This window comes from Amblyomma mixtum, chromosome 3, assembly GCF_055824585.1.
Source record: "Amblyomma mixtum isolate Tamu chromosome 3, ASM5582458v1, whole genome shotgun sequence".
NCBI classification, from domain to species: domain Eukaryota; kingdom Metazoa; phylum Arthropoda; class Arachnida; order Ixodida; family Ixodidae; genus Amblyomma; species Amblyomma mixtum.
This window is the reverse complement of record NC_143014.1, coordinates 153,699,786-153,724,416: the sequence shown is the minus strand read 5'-3', so window position 1 is coordinate 153,724,416 and position 24,631 is coordinate 153,699,786. Positions and strand designations below refer to the sequence as shown.

At 44.2% G+C, this 24,631-nt stretch overlaps 1 protein-coding gene across 12 annotated transcripts in view; it reads left to right on the top strand.

The window, feature by feature from the left end:
- The first annotated feature begins 7,211 nt into the window (after positions 1–7,211).
- The window catches only part of Usp20-33 (Ubiquitin specific protease 20/33), a 73,414-nt gene continuing 55,994 nt past the window's right edge, over positions 7,212–24,631 (top strand). For 8 of the 12 annotated variants that reach the window (XM_089581584.1, XM_089581589.1, XM_089581588.1 and 5 more), the window contains exons 1-10: positions 7,212–7,394; positions 7,862–7,917; positions 10,384–10,593; positions 16,355–16,492; positions 16,688–16,807; positions 17,350–17,569; positions 19,349–19,418; positions 20,619–20,732; positions 20,990–21,068; positions 21,784–22,020. In XM_089581584.1, coding sequence (XP_089437710.1) covers positions 16,412–16,492; positions 16,688–16,807; positions 17,350–17,569; positions 19,349–19,418; positions 20,619–20,732; positions 20,990–21,068; positions 21,784–22,020 — 921 coding nt within the window. In that variant the 5' untranslated portion in view covers positions 7,212–7,394; positions 7,862–7,917; positions 10,384–10,593; positions 16,355–16,411. Of the gene's footprint in view, positions 7,395–7,861; positions 7,918–9,880; positions 9,935–10,383; positions 10,594–16,354; positions 16,493–16,687; positions 16,808–17,349; positions 17,570–19,348; positions 19,419–20,618; positions 20,733–20,989; positions 21,069–21,783; positions 22,021–24,631 lie in introns of all 12 variants that reach the window. The other 4 variants (XM_089581582.1, XM_089581580.1, XM_089581581.1 and 1 more) reach the window with 4 other exon arrangements.

Sequence of the window (24,631 nt, the reverse complement as noted above, 5' to 3'; positions counted from 1 at the left end):
CCGACATAGCCTTGTAATGCTTTCGCATTAAAGGGGCCCAGAAACAGAATATTAGTTAACTGTTTTGCCTGTTGATTGCATACGGTGAGTTATAATGGTGCTATTAGCGTCGGTAATGCCGCGTATATTCCGTTTTTTAATATTTTAATGTCCTCCCAAAAACAACTTCATGGCTCTGACGGTGTCGCCACAAAGTGGCGGGTTTTTAGCAGCGGATATGACATCACCTGGCGCGAGCTTGATGATCGGACAAACAGTAAATATACTGCAAATTGTGTGATAAATAGAGACACATTTTGTCACCTGTCTGCGTTTTATATTAGATCAACAAAAACAACTTGTTTGTCATAGATAAAAGCCCTGCAAAGCAAGTAAAATAAAAATACACCACCAGGGGCGCTCTGGCATGGAAACAACTGCCCGTCTCAGCAAGAACGAGTTACAGAGAGCAGGCAACCATGGAGTACAAACTTCCGCGACGTGCTCTGGCTGGCTGTTTTGATTGGTTGCGCCAGGTGCCGTCATTGGGAGAGCGAAATAGGAGTGGGAAGCCCCGCCAAAATCGAGTTGAGGGCAGCGTTTTGTTTGCTTGTATTTTGAAATTTCTTCACTGAATAACTCCCGTTCCTGTGCATCGATTCCTGTAATTCTTTTTAAGTCAGCATCTGTGTGACATAAAGAACCCACCTTAAGTATAGCCGGTATCCCCCCAAGCAGTGTTTCGCAGCCCCTTTAATAACTAGAAAAGTAAGAACGAGGTGGAGCGCATATGGCAGGTTCTCTCAGCTCATGAATGGCAGTTTACCAATATTCCTCAGGAGGAATGTATATACATCAGCTGTATCTTACGGTACTCACCTATGGGGCTGCAGAAACGTGGATGATAACGAAAAGGGTTCAGCGAGCTATGGAAAGGAAAATGATAGGTGTAACGATCCGAGACAGGAAGAGGGCAGAGTGGGTCAGTGATCAAATACGGGTTAATGACGTCCTAGTCGAAATCAAGAGGAAGAAGTGGGCTTGGGCAGGGCATGTAATTCGAAGGCAAGATAACCGATGATCCTTGACGGTAACGGAGTAGATTCCACTAGAAGGCAAGCGTAGAGAGGGCAGGCAGAAAGTTAGGTGGGTGGATTAGATTAATAAGTTTGCGGGGATAGGGGGCCGCAGCTGGCAAAGGACAGGATTAATTGGAGAGATGTGGGAGAGGCCTTTACTCTGCAGTGGACATAGCCAGGTTGATGATGATTGAAAAAATTCGCTCTGAAACAGCCTATGTATGAGATGACGCCGTACCTTCGCATGTACAAACTCCACGCGGTTAGTTCTTGCCGGCACTGTTTCCTCTTACGGCAATGAGTCAACAAGCTGCAGTGCTTAATGCTGCCCATCTCATCAGTCATTGCCAATCGGCAGCTTTTAATCTATGCCGCGCTACACGGAATAAAACGAGAGCGAGTGATTATCTTGCAATATGCATGCAACGTTATAATATCGCGCCATGGACAGAGATAACGCAGGAAGTGAGACAACCAGAAAGAAAGAAGCACAGAGATAGAGTAGCCCAAAAGGTCAGAGATTACGCGTTAATCGAGAAGCACAGGCCAGTGACACCGATTGCGTTGTCAGCGATTATCTCCGTTTCTATATTTTATTAAAAGCCAATGAGGGAACTGGGACACGACCAGATAATGTAATACTCTCTTGTAGATTACTGTACAGCCTTACTGTACAGATTACTGTACAGTACAGTAGTAGTAGTAGTAGAAGACGTTTATTCGGCCAAAATTTACAGGCCGAGCTTGTCGACCGCCTGGGCGACCAGAATTCGCTGTTCTTCCTCCCCTTCAGCGCCAAGCCAGTCGAGCCAGGTGGTGATGGATAAAGAAGGTGGGGGGTAGGAACCCGACTGCTGAGCATCCGGGCAATAGAAGAGGCAATGGGCAAGGTCCGCATAGATACAGGGGCAGTTGGGACAGGAAGGGTCCGATCGATAGCGATAGAGAAAGAGGCGAGACGGGGTGATGATTGCATTCATTTGAACGTGCCGAAGAAGGCGAGCCTCCGGCACTGTGAGTGATGGATGAGGGGGAGGGTAAAGGCTTTTGTCGAGGCGGAGCTCGAGGTAGACCTCTTTTATGGTGCGGCGAAGGGTGAGTCTCCCACCGTCCTCCGAGGGCTTGGGCCAGGGGATCAACGGTGCCCGGAAAAGTGTGTCACGGGCGAGCTGATGAGCCAGCTCATTGCCGTCAATCCCTGAATGCCCAGGGACCCAGCGGAGGAAAACGATGGAAGGCTGCAATGCGGAGACCGCTCGTTCGACCTCCTGTTGAAGAGAAGGGGTTAGGGTGCGTTTCTGTATGTAGTGTATAGCGGCTTGTGAGTCTGTAATGAAACTATGGTTCATTCCACTGTCCTGAATGGGCCTGTCGCTGCGTATGAACTTGTTGCGGCCACGGCACCTATACCAGCTAGCACAAACTGAGATATAAGGCGTCTTCAAAGCAAATATCCGAAACGAAACAAACGGCTAGGAAACGGCATGGAAAATCCGTTTTCTGCTGGTTAACGTTTTAAATCAGTCATATAGCTCGTCTAATGGCCGGGTCAAAAGGCGTTTCAAGATCCCTCTATTAGGCGTACTCAAGAAACATCTAAAAATGGTCTACAGAATACCTCATGCAAACGTCGTAAAAAAACGTCTGGAAATGAGCAACAGGAAGACCTTTTCTATACGAATGCATGTAGTTTAGAAGATGTGTGCATTACGATTTGTAGGCCGCATTTTGTTCCATCAAATTTTGTTCGTTTTGTTCTGCAGAAGAGGAGCTAAAACACTTTGGGCCCACATCAAGCTTGCACTGTACACTGCACAACACTATTTTGATTTGTAATGCAACAGCTCAACGACACGAGGCCACAGGAAAAGAAGACACGAGACACAGCGCTGTCTATCTGTTGTTAGTCAGCGCTGTGTCTCATACCTTCTCTTCCTGTGGCCTCGTGCCATTGCGCTGTTGCACTACAAATCATGTCCCAGCAAACCAAAAACCTCTCAGAGACGTCTAGCTAGACGTCTCTGAGAGGTTTTTGGTTTGCTGGGGTCTGACCAACGTGTCCATTAGTTCATGTTGTACAACAACACTGCTGCACGCTGCAAACTTAACGCTGGCGTCAACTGCTGCTATTCCGCGTAAATGAAGAGAAAAAGTATCACAGCAACGCGATCTTTATTACGATTAAGAAAAGATCTTATTCAAAACAAACGGCACAAGCTGCATCTGAGCAGGTAGCACTAAATGGGGTAGCGGAGGAAAAAAGAGCGTACCTGGAATAAGTCATATCACCAGCATCTGATGCAGACGAATGGTGCATTAGAAAAAAAGAAAGCATCTAAGATCCCATTCAGGATCTCGTCAGACGCGCTACTTTTCCTAGTCGCGGTGACATGCACATGTACGCCCGCGCTTGTTATGTGGCGAAACATTCGTTAAATGGTGGGCAGCCCACGAAAAAACAAAAATAAAAATGGCCCCCTTGCACTGACTGTGTGGTCCACCGATTGTTCTTTCATCCCGCAACCCATTCTATAAACCGTAAAGTTACTGTCAAATAGGCTACAACTCAAAAACAGAACAGTTCAGCGAAACTTGCGCAAGGAAATGCGTCGATATTGTTTTGACTCAGATGTTTAATGCGCCCTCTGCTTGGCATGCACATGGTGGCTTCGCCTCTGAGAAAAACAGTAATGGCGTTTTAAGTACAGCTCTGGTCCAGTGTAAATAAAATGTGCGCACATTCTGCGCCTGTACGGATACTGATTTGCCGTGCTTATGTAGTCTTCTCGCCCTCGTAGTCGAGGAGACTACATAAGTACGTCGAATCAATTATCTTAGCAAGAGCGACAGCAGAGTCTGTAATTTTCAAAGAAGCGAATCAAGCCATACACATGTTTGCGAACAAGATAAAAGTACTGTGACAATATTGGAACATAAAGACTCACAGTTCTGCTGCCCTTTAAAACGAGCACTGCTCGGAACTAAAGATTGGAGAACGGGATTGTGGGTGGATTGGGTGCGTAAAAGGCACAGAGGCAGACGGAGACGCGGAGCGAGTAGGAGGGGTTGAGGTTCCTGAGTGATAATCCAGGACACATGGGACAGTTGAGTCGAATGACAGAGTTAGCGGCGGGCACCCCAGCTGGTACATGACACTGAGAACGGGCGGGGGGACATGCGGTGGTAGTTAAGTCCATATCACACCCGCAAGAGCAGAGGGGCCTCCAGGCCCACATCCGTTGGTATCTGCTGCAGTTAGCTGGCGACCTCATCTGCTACAGCGGCACCAGCCCACGGAGGCGTTAGAGAGTTCTGCTGCCCTTTAAAACGAGCACTGCTCGGAACTCAAGATTGGATAACGGGATTGTGGGTGGATTGGGTGCGTAAAAGGCCAGACGGAGACGCGGAGGTTCCTGAGTGATAATCCAGGACACATGGGACAGTTGAGTCGAATGACAGAGTTAGCGGCGGGCACCCCAGCTGGCACAAGACACTGACAACGGGCGGGGGGACATGCGGTGGTAGTTAAGTCCATATCACACCCGCAAGAGCAGAGGGGCCTCCAGGCCCACATCCGTTGGTATCCGCTGCAGTTAGCTGGCGACCTCATCTGCTGCAGCGGCACCAGCCCACGGAGGCGTTAGAGAGTCGCTGCGGCATGCACGATGCACCATAGAGCCACCACCATCAGCTTCTCCCAGGTAGCAGCCGAGCACGGAGACACCTAAAGCCCAATGAGACGCTGCAGCTGCAACAGCTCCAGAGGACGGCATGTGAGCGAGGCGCACGTTGCGGTGGCCACAGTTCCCTGAGGTCGCACAGCAGCACTGGTAAGTGGTATGCACTCAGAGGCGCGCGGACGCAGCAAGATCGCCGAGGAACCACTACACAGCGATGGTGCAAAGAAATGTGAGCACTCGATGGTCGCTGCACGGCGGGAAGGTCGAACAGAGACAGAGTCAGTTGGACACCACCGCGCAGCGGAGGCGCGAAGGGATGAACGCGCCATATCCATCGTACAGCGCGGAAACTGCACGAAGGACAAAGGAACTACCGGTTTAGCCTTGCTATAGCAGCGACGTGGATAGGCCTGCAGGGACGCGAAGGTTCTCACGAAGACCACTGCAGGACGAGTACCGGGTGACGATGGGAGGTCCACAGGGTGCTCACGCATAGCGATGACGCGAAGAGCAGGGCGAGCGCACGAAGGCGCAAGCCACGGCCGCCGTGCAGCGGAAAAGCCAGACGAGCGACGAGGGATCCGCTGCTGAAACACGGCAGGGTTGCGGTAAGGGTTACGTGCGAACACAGGCACCCCCAAAGTTAGCACCGCGATGAGGAATCTGCACATCGTGAATCAGGCTTGGTGCAGGAATTCAGAAGAGAGCGCACGTCGTTTCAGGCGTGCGAATGCACCGTGGAGGCAGCAAAGATAGTGGGACCGTCGCCGCCTTCCAGCATCAAGACAGGAAGCTGCCCACTGAGAAAAACGCCTTAAAGAGGGCAGTACAAGAAGCCGTTCTCAAACCCGTACGTACACTACAAGAAGCCAACCAAACCTTGTGTCGTCTATAAGACGTCTAAGTAGGGCTAACATAGAACCGGTCTTCAGCCCCGTGTCCACAATGAGGCCAAAAAGCCCGCCAAAATAATATGCCTTTCCCGCCAAAACTTCAATCGGCTTTAAGACGCCTTTGAGAGGGCAGAGATACGACCCATCTTCTAAAGTCTTCGTTTAAGCGTATAGCTAGGACAGATCGAATCCCGACGGTAAAAGACGTCTTGAAAGCGTTTATTTCGGCCGAAAATCCTTTTCATCAGTTTTATCTCTGAAACAAACGCTTTGAAGACCTTGCGTGCTACCGGGGTTACGACGTCTCATCTCTCCTAGGTATATTTTCTAACGAAAATCCTCATAGCAGAACTAATAGCCTATTTGCTTACCGACGACTAATAAGCAAAAAGTTAATAAGAAATGCACCAATAAGAATATCTGATAGGCTAGTAGATTCTCTAGCTGACGCTGGGAAGCATGTGCAGGGCTTTCACAGTGGCAGAGGTCTACATTTGAAGCACGCGTAAAGTCTGTTGGGAAGACATGATCAGGAAAAACTGAGCACACATCCTTTAATACACTTACCGTATACAAATAGCGAGCCTTCACTGGCCTTCACAGACGCCGCATGAACGAGCGCAGTGACGCTGGGAAGCATGTGCAGGGCTTTCACAGTGGCAGAGGTCTACATTTGAAGCACGCGTAAAGTCTGTTGGGAAGACATGATCAGGAAAAGCTGAGCACACATCCTTTAATACACTTACCGTATACAAATAGCGAGCCTTCACTGGCCTTCACAGACGCCGCATGAACGAGCGCAGACTTAGAACTTTCAGAACGCCAGACAAGGAGAATTTTGAATCAACTGGGATGTATATTCCTTTTCGTCACGTGCGCAAACACTGCCAAGTACTATCGAAGTTACTCCAAGTAATATCCAAATACCATCGAAGCCGCCACTCTTTGAAGTTTTTCCTTGGCGCCGTCACTAAATGTTACTGTGGTCAAGAGTCTGTATGTCGTTCACTGTTTTTGGAAGCAAAAAGAGAAGGATGCATGGTGGAGGTTGGGAAAAAAAAGCATAGAATTTATTTGACAGCTCTGATCGCCTCATTTCAGCTCACCCAAAAGTGCCGGAAACGTAAAATTACAAGCAATATACAATTTTTAAAATTTGCTAAATTTTTCTGAAGCGTTTTTGTAAGTTTAGCATATTGCGCAGTTTTACAAATTTTGCAATTAAAACACAATCTTTAGTAACTGTACAAGCTGTTTTCTACATATTGGTTTTAATATAAACTGTAAAATGCTGTTTGATTTTACTTTATTGCAGAGTTAAGCCGTATCTTACATTCATAGCTGGCGCCTGCACTTGTTCTAAAAGTTTGGTCAGCCATTGTAGTTTTTTCGCGTAGAAACCAGAACCGAACCTGACCTCTGCAAAAGATTGCTTATGATTCTATCTTTCCTTCAGTGCTTTTTGTGTTTATTCAATATTTGAACGATTTTAAGGCAAAAAAAATTGTTCTTGCAAACGTCATTGGCTTTGCATTGAGTTGGCTACGGATAGCTGCAGGAAATGCGGCTTTGCCTTTATTTTCGACTGCCGAATGCAAGAGGATACGCTTGGCGGCTAGGCTGGCTAGTCTACTCAGCCTTAGAAACTGACTGTTCAGGAAGGCCAAAGCAACAAAAGTTTTCCTTTGACTTTGGGTGCTCGTGTGTTGCTTTTATGCGTTGCCAGTGGCATTTATTGCATGACTAGTCGCATCTACACCGAGGTAAGTGCAATCGATACGTCCCAAGTGCTGTTATCGAGCGAAGCAGCGGCGGCGCCCATTGCTTCGCTGACTGGAATGGAACACCAACCATTCAGGCCCTAGAAACGGTGTCGGGAAATATCGTAGCAACCCCACGAACGCGTCCTAAAAACATAGGGCCAGGGTATTTTCTCAGTGTAATGGTGCTTGTGGCTGTGTTCGTTCGCGCGAAGCGGCAAATTTAGTGGAATTTGGCTTTTCTTGTATAAACTTGCGATCTCGGGGCACAAGCCCATGTCAGTTCTAGCTTCGGTGATGTGCGAATTCTGAATGCCCTCTGTGCAGGTAAATACAAAGAGAATAGCTGTATTGTTACTTGCGTTTACTGACATGAAGGGAATTTTGCCGCAAATGCTTGTCTCAACGACGATAAAAAAAAAGAAAGAAAACAACGTGCAGCGTTCGGTTTTCCTTTCCTTGTTTTGCAGCGTCTGCCTGGTTGATCCTCGTTCCATAAAACCGAACAGGCCTTCGCAAAAACAAGGTAAGGGCTGCGTTCTTTTCATTTTTCACTTCCAGTGATGTAAAATTTCGCCATTCGTCCTGTTCTTCCGTTACCAGCGCGCGCGCCGCGGGCCTGACTATTAGCGGCGCTGTTCGAACCGCAGGGCACCTTCATTGAGCTTCGGCAGAACGGCCTCTCTCTGTCATGTTCCTCGATGGTGTGACTGCAATCGAAAAGTGATATGCTGCTGTTATGTCTGTTCTGCTTTGCAACTGCGGAGCGTTACCGTTATCTTGCCAGTGGGAAATTGGGAGCCTGAACATGTCTAAAACTAAAGAGAATAAATTTAGAGTTATACTTTATCTTGCCAAATTCGTAAGTTTATTGCGTATTCAACGCCTAATAATCTGTTGTCTTTTTGGTGTGTATCCAACTACAAAAATCCAACAAGTTTTAACTTGTTGGATTTTTTTTGTTTGTGTGTGTGTGTTCCGTGCTCTTGCATGAAATACACCTCTGCGAAAGTACACCATGTATGTACAGAGGCTTGAGTATATGTCATCACTGACGGCGTGCAAAGGCCTCGAGAAAGCAATTCGTGTGCATTTGCGTTTGTGGCAGGTTTCATGCCACATAGAGGGCAAATTGACCTCATGGTGGACCAGAGGGCTTGCATAGCACGTTTTTTTTTTCTGTCTTTTTTATTGTCGGCCTTATTGTCTTTTTTTCTTGTACCCATGGAAACATCAGATTCATGCATTGTCTGATGTGGCTGATTTGCCACAGGCCTCATATTTTTGGCTCAGCCTAGGTGCAGATATGAATGTTATTGATGGTACTTGATCACCTGTAGAAAACAGATTTAATTATTTGCATAGCATACTGCAGCAGTGGCACAGGTAAAGGAGAGCAACTGAAAGGAACACAGAAATGTTTGAATGAGATCATTTCATAGCTCCACCAAAGCCACACATTGCCATGTGCCATCTGTCATGAAAGTTTCCAGGTGAGCATATCCATGGCTGGGGTGCGATTGTATGCATCTTTTGCCAATGCAGAATTGTGAAATGTCATGCTCATTGTTCATGAAGTTATTCCCATTTCCTCCGGTTACATACTTATTAAATCATTTCAAATCGAGCATGCAAGTCTGAATTGCTTGCACCTCAAAAACTCCATGAACATCATGGTTTTATTTTCCTAATTTATCTAGTCTGTAGCATTTATTTTCTCTTTCCTGCAGAGTTGAGCATTGGTGCATTACTGATCTGGTTAGTTACATGTGCTCTGTTTGTTTAGTTGTTTGCAGAAGGGCTGATATGGGAAGTGTAAGTGTGTTCTGTACAGCTGTCAGTTTATATATTCATTTATCCCATCACACTTGGAGTGTAAGGGCATTGTTATACACTGATTGTGAATGAGGGTCATTCCTTAGCGAATGGAATTATTAAGGCGTATAATGACCTAGCATTCTGGGTTACAGACTGCCACGGTGGCTCAGTGTAAATTTATGGTGCTCGGCTGCTGACCTGAAAGATGCGGGTTTGATCCCGGCTGCGGTGGTCGCATTTCAATGAAGCCGAAATGCTGGAGACTTGTGTACTGTGCGATGTCAGTGCACGGTGGTCGAAATTTCCAAAGCCCTTCATTATGATGTCCCTCATAGCTTGGGTCACTTTGGGACGTTAAATCCTCATAAATCAAACCAAACCATTCTGGGCTACAAAAGTTTTTACACAGTCTACACAGAGTAGAACGTACTGCATTACTCATAGGGACATCTGTCCTTCACGTCTTCTAGTAGCCATTTCATGAGCATGTACCCTGAAAGTAGTCCAAAATTTTGTGAATAAATATTTCTCCATATAATGCTGTTGTCTACAGTCAGTTGAAAGTTATTCTTCAGGTCGTGAAACAAATCTAGCACTGGCCAGTTGACATTCCGCTCACAGTTGAACCATACATGGTCATGCTTCACTTATTTAATTTGTTTTACAAACAGATGTAGAGAAAATGCATGAGCTGCTGTTGCATGACTTCCATGATGGAATAATAGGTCACAGTGTTTTTCATGTTATCTTAACCAGTAGCCCATGTTAGCTAAGCCATTATGACTAAGTCAAGCCAAAAAAATGGCCTTTGTTACAGCAAACGACACCAAAACTCTCCTTTCAAGGTCTCTATAATGATATCGCCAATCACACCGAAGCTATCAGATGTGCAGGGGATCTGGGAGTCTGAACTTTCTAGAGGCGAACGAACGGATGGTTGTGGGAAATAGACTTAAGTTTTGGTTCTAGAAAATATAATGCTCTTTTGAAAAATTAGGCTTACTGTTTCTGGAGGTCATGACTTTGCAAGTAGGAGAATTTTTGCTTTCCAATTATTTAATCAGTGAACATCTTCACTCACTGAATATGCACAAAATGTTGCAGTTGGAAAGTTGTGGGGCATTAGATGAAGGCCCTGATGTTGCAGTTTCCAGAAATGCCCTGTTGTTTCCAGACTTTTTTCACACTTGGACAGAACACACAAAACACTGGAGAAGAAGCTGATTGCTGTCTCACACTGCACACAGCTGCAGATGTGCACACACTGCTACTCTATGGGGAATCTGCGCTGGCCACACGGTGCTGCAGTTGCTCAACTGTATCTCTAAAAGCTTCCAGCGGTGGCCACAAGGGTCTCAATGAAACGGAGACCACATTCACAATGGTGAGAGACACACATCTGATTCATAGCATTGCTTGTCTTGTTACGGTCAGTGCAGCTTACTCACGCAGATGTGCTCTACACATGGCCTCGGCAGAGCGAAGGTATTCATGCTTCAAGTGTGCCACTAAATGTGCTTCCTTCACTCACTGAGCTGCGTGTTGCAGCCCTGCGGTCAGCATGGAAACCTCCAGCGCAGGTTCCCTGTGGCAGGAACTAGTTGCAGGCTCTGTAAAGCATGCCATATTCAAGCGGTGTGCTCAGGCGACAAAATGCTTCACAGCAGTAGCTGTAGGAAGCGTTTACGCTGAGTGATGTTGTCTAGATGGGGACGGGGAGTTGGAGCATGTGTGAGTGGTGACGCACAACTATTACTGTCACTATAGGAAGGTGGCAAGTCTGAGAGTCTTTATTCATTTTATTTTTTTCTTGTATGCTTGAACAAAACTTGCAGATAAACATACTGTATTTTGGAAACTGGGACATAGTCTTTTCTTTGATGTTACAAAGCATTATAGTTGCAATTTGTTCCATATAAAGCGGCTAGAAAGTGCCATACAGTGACCGAGTTTGAGAACTGATTGCTGCATATAGTCTTTGTTAGTGGCAAGGGTTTAAGAGTGAGGAATAGCATAGAGCATCTTAGAACTTATTGCAGCTCTTATGCTAGCTCCCATTGTGAAAAGAGACGATAGATTTCTCTACTAGCTGGTTATTTATTACAGGATATCCTAGCATTACCACAGTTGAATTTGTAAAGGCCACATGTTTGTGGACAAAGTACAGGTCTTCAGTATGAAAAGGAACAGCCAGTTTGCACAAAAGGTGAATTTTTTTTGTTATTTCTCAGCTACAGGTGAAATGACTTTTGGATATTGTACTGCAAGAGGGAAACTAGTTAGGCAACATGAAAAAGTGTGCTTGTTACACTTAATTATGGAGTAATCATTAATTGAATTCTTAAACTTTCTCCTATTTCATATTGGAAGGGACGTGTACATTGCTTACAATTTGTTTGGTCAGTCTTTCTTTGGGCTGTGGAAGTGTAGGGAGAATATGTATTTCTGTAGTATTATTGGGCAATATATCAAAGTTACACAAAATCTTGAAGGTGGATCGAATAGTATAAGATAAGTCAGCATGAAGAAACTCAAAACTGTAAGTCCTGCCCCAAAATAGCTCAAGGTGATATGGGTTTCAGAGCACATAGCGTACATTAAGTTGGCAACAAAAAGCAATGCACTTAATTGGGATCTGGTTTTCATAATTTAAATCAGTGACATGTTCTGAATATTGTCACTGGTGTGGAAGGGATCCACTATGTGCTCAAGGTGTCCATAGATGACATGAACAGTTTGAATACATAGGACATGTCTGTGAAGAGAAGAGGTCAGACCCTTCTAGCATGTCTGAGCATAGTTCCACATCTTGTGCTAGGTTCAAATCAGCCATTGCACTGACTGCTATTGTACTGGTTTTGTAAGGTGCTTAACAAAGTCTAAAAGTTATAATGCTTCACATATTAACTCCTAATGGACAGTGACATGAGGAAACAGTAATTTTCGGCTTATGATGAGTCCAGTTCGTAGTGTTTTTGTTCCAAGTGACAGATGGCTGTACAGGTGCTGAAAGAACATTTTGGTGCGAAGTTTAAAAAAAAAGAAAAATGTCCATTGGGGGTTAAGGTTGCGCGATGAGAAAAAGAACTGAAATTGAGCCACTTTGAGTAATGAGCGATGACTGCCAGTTTTGCTTTATGCTTGCTGTTTATATATTGTACAAATTTTAATTTCTGTGGCAAGGTACGCTTTCTCAGTGCATTTGTCTAGGGCATCGAAAGTTCACGGGCTGTAGTTGAACATATAGCAGGAGAAGTGAAAGTCTTATGTGCGGTGAGGAGAAAGAGTGGCCCAGCACGTGCTATCCAGTAGCACTGCTGAACTGGTCTGTCTCTTCCTCGAAGGGGGTGCGCTGTTATTGGTGCGGTCAAACTAGACCTGACAATTTTATTATTGTCTTTGCATTTCATTTTGACTCAATTATTTTTTTTTTTTTAGATTAAATGAAATATACCGTATTTGTGCCAGGTACTGCCTACAATTATGCAGTAGGTGAAAGTTTGGATTTTTGTTGGTGTCTGTTTTGTGACAGTGGATATGCTGGATAGTGTATAGCAAGAATACACTACTGTCTTGATGTTATCTTTAAGGCATGCCTGTATAGCATGCCTTCCAGTGTCTTGCATAAGCATTGGTTGTATTGCAAAAGAAACAAAGCCACTTCCACCAGTTGTCAGGGTTGGCTTTCAGTTCGCATTATTGTGTGCAGTTTTTGCGCACAATCCCCATTTCTTTGCATTCACTTTTCCCACTAATTTCAAAATTTGAAAATAAATTATGACTGATAGCTTAAAAAGAAAAAGTTGGCGGAAAGGCAAGATACTTAGCTGACGGCAAAGTGGGCCCTACGGTCACACGTTGTTCAATGCTTCCCTAGATAGTGTTGCCTGGATTGCCTCTGGTGTCATAGCATTGTCCTGGTGTCTGGTTCTTTACATAACCAAACAGATGAAAGTTCAGATCAGGGCTGTAGGCCTGGTGGGGAAGAAGCTGTCGCTTCATTTGGTCCGTTTCCTTCTGTGTTATATAAGCGGTGGGAGGGTGTGCGTTATTGTGCTGCAAGTTGACTTTTTTTCTCATGTCACTCATTGCATGAGACTCAGCAGAGCTTGTGGAGTGTTCCAACATAATGATTTGTGTTTGATTTAGCCAGGAGCAAGGAGATAAATAAAAGTCAAATGCTTCACATTCTTTACGAATGTGCACATTTCTATGCCAACTGATGCCACCATATGTTTTTTAGTGATCATTTGATAATATTCATATATCAAGAGTCAGCTGTGGTATGTAGCACTTGGTACTTGTGTGACACAAGTGACCTCCACGTTGATTGCTTATGTATTTTCTGATCACCAACTTACCATATTTTTCTGTCTGTAAGTCGCACCCTCTTGTAAATGGCAGTTTCTCCGAAAAAAAAAGTCTCACAAGTTGCACCTGTGTAAAAGTCACACCCTCCTGCTAATGGCAGTTTTTCCAAAAAAAAATCAGGCATAAGTCACACTGTTGTATAAGACACACCTGTTCGTTTTGTAAGCACTGTAAAAACCTGCTGAGGATTCCTTCTTCAGAGAGTGCAACTAAAATACTCACTTGCAGCAGCGACAGTGTACCGAGGATTCTTGAGCTCTGGCGAGCGTGCCTTTGAGGACTCACTGGCTTCGCATTCTACCACTGGCGAGGAGCTGTTGTACACAGCAACCCTAGACACATGAGTTCTCATACTGTGCAGGGCTCCAACTGCCAAAGCATATAACCCAGCTTCTCTGGCTAGTCGGGTGCAGCAACAGGGCTTATTTTAAAAAAAAAATGTTTGTGAAAAATGCTCAAGTTGCTGGGGTCTAGGTAAAACACGTTGCGGGGCTAGTTGGTTATGCATTTCCTTCAAATTTAAGCAGTGCTAACTTTTAAGACGAATACACAGAGGACATGACAGGACGGGCGATGGGGTCTAGGCTTTCTTGCTTTTGTTTTTCATCATGGTGTTGCCCTTATTGTAAAACTCAATGCCACTGAGATCCATTATCTAAGATGTTGAGCACTGGAACTCTTGGACGATAGGTTCTGGATGTCTCTGGTTGGTTGCTGGGACAGAAAAGCAAGGCTCAGAGAATGAAATTGAGAACTACAATAGAGGCTAAGATTTAGTTTGACTGTCGTGAACTAATCAATGGGTGCAGCTTTGTTAAACTGTAATAAGCTATGAAAATGTTAATTTTGATCTTATGGCCTGATTTCTGGGCATTATTTGATAAAAGCCAAATGTCAGTTTGCTAAGAAGGAAGAGGTCTCATTCAGGCTGTGTGTACGTGGTGGAAAAAGAATTTGTTTCGGAGCAATGAGGCAAGCAGTGTCAGCAGTTGCTCAAGCCTCTTAGACTGTCGACTTCGCTCACTGACAGCAGCATAATAGCAAAACTCTTCCATAGTAGGTACAACCCATAAGGTTTTTTTCTGTAGTTTCTAGTTTTGAGATCTTTTGACTGTTCCTTAAACTTTAATGAAGCTGATGTAAAGCATCATTGCTTATTAAAATCTATAACATTAACCAGGCTTTCTAAATGTTTTTTTGCGGCAGGATAGTGAGGATCTAACTTCATCTGAATTGACAAAGAAGCATTTGACACTGTAGGCTGATACACACGATAGCCAGAGCTGCATATGTTATTTGAATAATTAGAATTATAGTGTATAAGTAATGGCTTGCTGTATCGGGGGTGAAAAGCGTCTTTAAGGCTATTATTTATTTTCATGCAGAAAGCTGAAGAAATTAAGAAAAAAGCTTTTCACAGTATTGTATTTTGTGACAAACTGCAACACTTTAAAATCTAGTAGTACGTCAACACAGTGAGGAAATCTTTACAACTCTATGTTGGAGCATGTTAGCTTGAGCTGCTTATGCATCATAAAATCCAACATCTCACCATCATTACTAATTATTGCTGTTTTGTTTGGAAATGAAATGCAAGGTTGCTAAAATGCTCACTCTATCAGCTATTCTTAGTGCAGTGACAGTATATGCGCTTGAATCATGTTTTTACAATGCTTTTCAAAATCTACATTAGCCAACAAATTCGGTGTTCTTGATGTGTGTCTCGTTTTTTGTGGAAATCTGCTTTATTTATTGTTATTTATAGAAAAACCATGGGTTGAAAGGGGCTCAGTGATATTCCATTCAGTGAATTTTTTTCCTTTTTCAGGGAATTTAAGAAGTAAAATTATTTCTAAAAAGAGAAGTTTGTTAAAAGTTTCAGAGAACTTTTGAGACCAAAATTGTCTCACTTTTTCCAAATTTTGTGGAGCTTTTAAGCTGCTGGAGGGAAAAAGTGCCTGAAATAGGAATTTTTGGGTCTGGTGTAGGGAAGTTTTGGCTACATCATACAGCATCACTGAAGAGGCTGAAAATACTATGCAAAAAGTACCTACTAGACCATAGGCATGCTCAGGTCTCTCCATAAGAAGGGACCAAAGTTCGCAGTAGTGCTTGTTTGTGTCTTGTGGATAGCAGGGAGCAATGCGGTACAAAATTTGCATCCCCTCCCCTGTCCCCATGTCTATTGGGGGGGGCGCCCCCCTTTCTTTCCCCTGTGCGCACACCTATGCCCCAGACTGCAATGGGTGTCTGCATATGTGCCATCATTGCTTGGCAGTGGAGCTAGCAACTTTCACGCGTTGTTGAGTGGTCAGTTGATGTTGTGAAGGAAAAGTTCATGTAGGTTTCTCTTGTTAGTATGTCGTTTCATTTAAACATTTCTTTGCAAAATGTCGAAGACTTCCGTACTAGTACTTAGTGATTTCTTGTTTGTGCACTATTAAACACAGGTCTGGTCTGCTTCTTGTAATTGCTAGAAACACAAGAAACAAGTGTCCCACTTTCCATATGTTCTAAGTTTCTGCGTTCTCAAGACTCGCATTTGTTGAGTCTTCGAGTGTATGAAATATGATGGTGTTTACCTTAGTTCTTGACAGATTTAGTAGCCTTTGGCTACGGTGAATTACTATTTTGCATGGACATCTTGCCTCAAATTCAGATTTTATTTGATCATTCGCCTCCGTTTTTCGTCCCAGATTTTTTTAGAAGCCAAAATGTGTTGGCACACTTGGCATAAAAATCTTTAAAAGTGTTCGTGGCTTCCCTTTGTTTAGTTTGCAGTGATGCAAGTAGGTGTGACACACTGGCCTTGAGGCTGCTGTGGAGACGCAATGGCAGGCCCTCTCAGCGCATGCCCTCATGTCACCACCGTTGGAGACTTCACCAAGGAGGATATTGCCCGCAAACAGGAGGCAAGTGGCCAGTGTGTTGCTTCCTGTTTAGAAATAAGCTGCTGGGATCCTGTGGCGAACCCTCCCTCTTCTGAGAATGGGCTGCTAAATTTACTGTTCCATGGACAGCCCAGTGCCGTGTCAGTAATTGCATCGGTTGTGCGTGGCAGAGAAAAGTGCATGGTCTGACGCAGCTTTGTCCTTGCATGTGTGCAGCAATGGCGCTGCGAATCATGTGGTGCAAGTGGGCCCAGCCTGTGGGCTTGCCTCTACCGTGACTGCTTATATGTGGGGTGTGGCGAGGCATTCAAAGACCACAGCACCCAACATTTCCAGGTAGGTTTTTACATATGTATGTAGAACAGTGCCGGTCGCTTGCTGTGCGCCTGTGCCTTCTTGTGTGTCAAGTGCAGTTTTCTGTAGGCTAGAGAGCAGCTATTGGCAGCACTCTTATACAGTGGTCAGCTGCTAATTCTAGGTGAAAACAGCGGTTCAAGCCTTCAAAGATGGTTTTCATCTAATTTCAGTCGAGCTGTTTTTTAGATTTATCGTTAAATCATTTATTTTTTTGGTTAGTCTAAATACTGCCTTTTACCATTTAATTAGCCTAGGTGTGCACATATTTCAGAAACAACAGTTTTCAAAAACTCAATTTTTTAAACCATTTTTTTGTGATGTCAAAGCTGCATCCCCCCTAGCCTTGTTCCAAATGTTTTATTCATTCTGTATTTCTTGTTCTCTGCAAATGGAATTCAAATGAAGCAGATCTCATAAGACATTATCAGCGAGCTGACTTACATTTGTTAAGGGCAAAACTGTAGATGTGTCATGACATGTCAGTGCATTGCGAAAAGAAATGTGTGCTTGTGCTTCCACAGGGCTGTTGTGAACATTCTGTGACTCTGAACCTGAGCACGCTGCGAGTCTGGTGCTATCTCTGTGAAAGTGAGGTGTTTCTGGAGAATAATCGACCCCCACTGCTGGGAGCATCGCCCCGCGTTAGTAGCCAGGCTGCCAGCCATACACGCCGAGCACCGGCTGCTGCTGCCCCTGACTCGGATGATGAAGCTGACAGGGAGAACAGCCTCAAGCCAAGAGGTGGGCCCCTTTGCCTGTTGTGCTTGCAACATTATCAAACTGAGTTTTTTTGTAGCTTTCTCTAATTGTTAATTGCTTCGGGGGAGAAATTCGTATGGCAATAACTATTTTTTGCAGTTCTGCCAAACAGTGCAATGCACGCATGCTGTCAGATGAACGAGCACATACGTTCTCTAGGACAATCGGGGCATGAAGTGCCTCCCCCTTGCCCCCTACACGTACACACCGGCAAAAAATAAAGCACACCCGGTGTACAAACACTACATGATGTAAAATGATTACAGGCTTCGTGATAGCACAAGCAATGCTGACAGCACGCTCCACGATGCTCACGTAATGAAAACAAAGGAAAAAATGGCAGAACAGAGCACAAAACATAAAAAAAGCTTCCCATCATGCCTTCTCAACTGATCATTGAAATGAATACTGTGCCTTGACATTTCGATTGCACACTAGTGCCACTCATACTATAGTGGCCAGACATCCGTGTCGCTCAAAGCATCATCACCACCCTGTGCGCGGCGCCCTGTGCATATGTGGGCCCTTCAACAGAAATGCTTCCAAATTCCTCAGATTAACTGGTTTCATGACATAGAATTGTACATTCTATGTTGTGAAACCGGATTAGTATCTCATTTTCCAAATTAATGGGGTCAAATTAACATGGTTTTACTGTAGGTACGTGAGTTGAGGGAACAAATTTGCATTTTTGCTTTTATCGTAAGGTTTTTGTTGCAAGGAGAATAAATTAACGAAGTGCTGTGAGCAGAATTGTACTCTTATGGAGATTTCAGTGCATAAATTTTTTCTTTGAGATATCTTATGAATTACCTCTGTACTGTGCACAGTTTTATGTCATTACAGATCATTTCCTGCCTAGAGTGCTATTGCTATTACTTTGCTTGTTACTGTGAGGGTGCAGAGATCAATCTTTTGCTGTAATGTGCAGTTGTCAGTGGAAGCTCCTCAGTATTAGTGACACTCGTGGAATGCACTTGCCCCTTAGTGAGTTAGGCGATCTCACTCCACTTGGTCCAGCAAGGCGAGTGTGTTGGCTCAACAGTAGCACTCTCACATAAAAAAAAAAATGAAAATGAAAATGAAAAATGAAAAACAAAATTTTTTGTTTTTTAAATGTGTCTTTCAGTGGGGACTTGTTTTAAGCCATTAGCAACTAAAAATAGTGAGCACGCTTGAACACTACTCTCGCTCTCATTGCTAGTGTGGTCAAGTTGTTTTGCTGTTTCACTCGATGGCTTGTGACTCGCTTGCTTGCAAATCAGTCTCAAGCCGCATCATTGCAGTGCGAGCCTGGGCTAGGATGCAACATTTTACTGCTGCAACACGCTTGCATTCTTCCATCGGCAATGAAGTTGCCCTGTCTCTGCATTCTGCCATGTTTACCCTGTGGGCGTATTGTGGATTGACCTCTTAATTGTTTTGGATTGTTGGTTTGGCTGGTTGGTAATACTTTTTGTTGTTAACATGTTATCAGATGCTCATACAAACTCTATAAAGCAACATGGAGTATTATATTTGCGATAAGATCGTATTCTTAAAGTATTTGCACAAAAACAAATTGATTTCCACGGAGTACTACAACATCCGTTGTCACTGACCATTTCCAAGTGGCACTTCTTTCTTCCATGTGACAGCGTGCACTGAAAGTGTCATTTTAATCAAGGGAAGTGCACTTCGTGAAAGTGTCTCTAAACTTGCTCATGTGACGGGGGTAATTGTCACTGGTGTTATTGACGGACAATAACATTCATGCTGCAGGACTTACTGGTCTGCAGAACCTGGGCAATACCTGTTACATGAATGCAGCTCTACAGGCTCTTTCTAACTGGTGAGTGATTTGATTTTTAAAAAAGTCTTAGAAAGCTTATGTCATTTGCTACTCACACACAATCAACACAGACACCCTTATGAAATTTTTTTTTGATATTTTTGCAGCTACCCACCACCTACTCACGTCATTTTTCCCGAAAATAATAAACGAATGGATTGAGTGGCCCCAAGAAGTTGTGTTCACAATGGCAAACGAATCTTTTGCCTCACTGCTATAATATTTAATGTTTTGTTTGTTGGTTTCAAATGATGCTTTATTGTATTTCCTGCATTGTGTTCTTTTTACATGCAACTTTGTTATTCTGCTTATGTAATAATTTCCCCCCACTGTAATGCCAAACCAAAATGGCACTGTGGGTAAAGTGATAAATCAAATAAATAAATAGAATCTAGTCAGTGCTAAATAGAACACTTACGTCATATTTTGATACTAATCTGCTTCATCATATTTTTTTTTTTTGGCCACCCAATCCTGAAGTTGGGGTTTGTAGCGATTTGCTCCATGTTTTTGAAGTAACAATAGCTTGGAACATTTAGGTCCTTGTAGGTATATGGTGAAGTGCATAACAACGGTGCCGCATAAAAAATCGGACGGCAGGGCAGAAGCTATCGTCGTTTTCACCACCTCCGCTTCGTGACAGTAGATGTGAGCTGAGGATGGCTGCTCAAAATCTACAAAAACCGACCGTGTCGCTGATTCTGGGGCACTATTGATGGGTACACGAAAGGCACAAACGAATGCTAACTACCTGGCTACTAACTGTTCTCGCCGCTATATCTTCTGAGGCGCTGCTGACAAATGCGAGATAAAGCGCGAACCGTGGCGCGAATGCTTGCCACATCACCACCAGTCACCTGTGTAGTGAGGCAAAGCCTACCACCTGCTTTCTGAGTGGGCACAGCTTGACGCTCGGCAGTTTGGTGTATCTGTTTTATGGCAAACCGGGTTTGATATGTAAAGTAGGAAATACATGTGTCTGTTAAAAATATTCATAAGCAGTTCGACATAGCCAATAATTCGTAATATCCGTTTTTGCTGTAACCAGGTTTGACTGTGGGTCACTGCTTCGCTTGTGTGTGTGTGTTAGTCTTGAAAGCAACTGTCTTGTGCCTTTGGCACATGTCTGAATAATTTTAGTGTGCGTACGAAAAACAGGATACCTGACTGTAAGCTGTTCTGGTTGTTTCTTGGCATTAGCCCCCAGCTGACCAACTTCTTCTTGGACTGTGGTGGATTCGTGCAATGTGACAAGAAACCGGGTCTTTCCAAAAGCTACATGCGCCTAGTGAGAGAAATGTGGCACAAGCGCAGGTAAGCTTTAACTAATTTCAGCAAATAAGTCTGCGGACCGGGCTTCAGATTCAACAGCAAGGTTCTCATTAATTTCATTTCGTGATTGATGCTTGGTCTTTAACAGACTGCATGGTTTAGAGTTGCTTGAAGTGAATGTGAATATTTTCATTGTGTACTTTATTCGTGGGCCACTTAAATAAGCAAAGTGACATAATGTGACTTTGGCACTGATGTGAAAAAAAAAGGGCATTCTAATTCTCAATTCTCTTGTCCAGGCCTAGCTATGTGGTTCCTTCTGGAATTGCATATGGAATAAAAATGGTCTACCCAGTGTTTCGTGGCTACAGCCAGCAGGTAAGTGTGTCTCATCATTGTGGGCCTCTTAAAAACCAGTTTTCTTTACTACTCTATCACATTCTATGTGAAGGCCTAGTGTGCCCTTTGCTGGTAACATGCAGGCCATTTTGCAAGGGGCCCTTGCAGTTTCTGGACCAACATTAGCACCGCTGGACAAGGCTGGGAAGCAGTTTTAACGGGTGGCCCGAAGTAGTTTGTGTGTTTAAAGTGACGGCCATTAGACTAAACAAGCACTAACGCCTTGCATTGCGTTAGTGTCTTGCCCCTCACACTTAGCACTCACTTTCGTGCTCTCTTTCGCTTTCGCTTTGCCAGTAGGTTGTTGCTTTGGTGTTCACATTCCATTGGCAAGCAGTAGACTATTTGGAGTCCTTGTGAGAAGAATAAACATAAGTGGTGACAAAAACCTACATTTATTTGTATGTGTTTAATGTTATGTACCTTATTAGGAGCATTGCGATAAGTGGCTCTTTGTTATGGCAAGTTTATCTGCAATCTACCGTCTACTGCAAGCTGACATCTCCTTGAATTCTCACTTCTCATTGGCTTTGCTTGAAACAAAGATCATGCATTAAGTGTAGGTGCTTTGTGAATTAAAAAAAGCATAAAAGTCTGGGATCATTTCTTTATTGGTGCAGGGGCACTCTCTATGCTTGGGCTAATTTCGTTGGCTGCCGTTTCTGGCCAGTTCTCATACAGCCTTGCCATGCAGGATGCTCAGGAATTCCTGCGCTGCTTCCTAGACCAGCTGCATGAGGAGTTGAAGGCACCCGTGGGGTCATTTGCACGGCTGCCTCTTGGACGGCCAAGGTCACCAACTGCAGAATCTTCAGAGTCCAGCCTTTCTGAGGATGAGGAGGACTTTGAGACATGCGACTCCGGCCTGAGCAGTGAGAAGAGCTCTTGTGGGGATGATCAGGACCTCCTGCTCAGGACCCATGGTGGACAGGTAGGGCTCATTGTTCTCTGGGTTCACAGGTAGTGGTCATTGCTCTTAGCTTCATGGTCATTGCTCTTAGCTTCACGTAGTGCTCATAGTTGGCAACACCGCAAAAGAGACGGGAAAAAAATAGACAGGACAAGCGCAAAAATATTACTGGTCCTTTGTCTACTTTTTACTGTCTTGTTGGCTACTGATAGAAATTTCTGTGATGCTTTACACATTGCTGGTATATCAAGATTGCCAATATGTGTTTGCTGTTGAGATACTAGAAAGAAACGTAAAGGTTTGGGCGAGTTGGTGACTCATGTTGAGGGGGTGACCCTGGTCTTTAAACAGATTTTTTGTCATTGTAGTCAGTTATGCAATTTGAAGACGTATTTTTTTTTTGTGCTGATTCTAAATATGTCATTTAAATTAATGTAAAAAAAAAGTCCTTATGCATTTGTTCATTATGCTGTATAATTTTTTGGAGAGAGCTTTTAAGAAATTTTGTTGCAAGAAGCTTGCTTAAATGCATGCCATTGGTTTGTCTCTCGACATCAAGGAATACTATAAGGGTAAAATTATCATCCTGCCTGTCATAGAACTTGAGTTATAGGTTTTTAAGTTACCACTCAAGAAACAGGGATTCAAACTTTTCTTTCCATTTCTGAAGTGGCAACTTCAAAACTCGAAAACTCAACTTCTGTTATAGGCAGGATATATTGTATTGTAATCCTTGATGTTGTGGGGTTGAAATCGGGGGATAAATACGTATTCCCCGTTTAAGCGCGGCTGAGCCAGTTCAAAACCGCGCTGACCCCACCCCGTGGTCGCGTACGCTACTGAGCGCACGCCGACCACGGCGGGCCGTGCTCTGCGGGAACAAAGGAACGACACACTGGCTGACACAAACAAGGCATTTATTGCTATAGCAACAATAACGCCAGCTAGCAACAAAATACACTGAGGAATCTAGGATGTCCGACTCACCAGCACGGCTACGAGCGAACGTCCGCCCACGGTAGGGCAAAGGGATAAACTCCGAGGCCCGACGGAACGAGCTGAGGGGAAGACGTTTCCACCACGAGGACGCCCGCGGCCAAGAGCGGAGCTTTGCGCGTGAACGTCCAACACGCTTCCCGATGCGGAGCCGAAGAGAGCTAGCCTTCCCCCGCGCGCGAGCGGCCAAACACGCCATCCGTGGCGCTGCTGTCGCTGCGACGCGAGCGCCCTCCCCTGTTAGCTAGAGTAACCAAACTAAAGGGAGTGCTTTTCGGGGGCAGCTAACAACAGTGGGGTGCAGTGCGGGAAAGTGAACGCAGGGGACGAAGGCGTCCCCACAATGTCAAGAGAAACCAATGGCATGCAGTTCAGCAACTTATCTGCACCAAACATTCTTCAATTTTCTCTCCAAAAGACTTGCATAACGTATTACATGAGTGCACAAGGACTTGTTTTACATGAAATTAAATGAGTTATTTAGAATCAGCACACAAAAATACATGTTCTCTGAAGATTGCATAATTGTGACTTCGTTAATAAAAATCTTCTTTCAGAGACCAAGGAAAGACGAGGACGAGAGGTGTATGGCGCTTGTGTGCTTGTGTGATACCTCTCATCCTCGTCTTTTTCTGCCACGCCATTTTTCGCTTAACATGTTTGAAGGCTTCAGCTATCTGGTTTCACCAGCTAGCGCATTAGTAGATAGGGAAACAGCTTTGTAGGCAGCCCGTGTCACACTGCAGGCATTAAAAGTGCACTAAAGAGGAATCTGAAATCGTCTTTTTACTGTGGGAACTCTATCTACTCTCCGAGCATTCTTAGAAACTTCAAATTACTGTCCTATGTGGTCGATTTCCGTATTAAATTAAATTGAACGTCCCGGCTCCCGACTTTTTTTTTTTCTACTTACCTCCTGAAAGAGGAGAAGTCAGCCAATGCTTGAAGTTCCTTTCAGCCAGTTGTGTGGTGGCTTCGCTTTCGCTTTTATTTTGTTTTTGTTTTTTTAGCTTTTCATAAATAAACAGCTTCAGTCACAGATTACAGAGCCACACGTTAGGTCTACGGAAATAAAAACACGCGTGGACTCCTTGCTTTCACTGATCACTGTGTATTGCTCCGCCGATGGCAGAGTGGCAAGCTGCCACGCGGCTGTCTGAAAGGCACTTCACACATTGGCTGACTCCTCCTCTTTTCGGAGGTGAGTTAAAAAAAAAAACGGGGAGCCGGGACCTTTAATTTGATTTAATAGGGAAATCGGTTGCACAGGACAATAATTCGAAGTTTCTTAGTATGCTCGGAGCATGCAGATCTAGTTACCACGGTAAAAAGACAGGGCTCAGAATCCTCTTTAGTGTACCTTTAAATGTTAAAGGCAGGGGAGCTATAAAAAGGCTGTAGTAATGTCTTGGTAGACCGTAGCTTGTCACGTTTATAAAAGCACTTGGGTGTTTTTTGTCTTTCCTACTAGAGTAAACAGCCATTAAGGTGGCATTGCTTCATTGGGAATACAACGTTGTTAGTTTTTTTTTGCGGTATGTGCGTGCTTTCACCTCATTTGTATTAGCTCCATTTTTGTTTAGCCATTTTTTTTTTTTGCCATTAGCTTTGTTGTAATGAGTATATATACTCCATA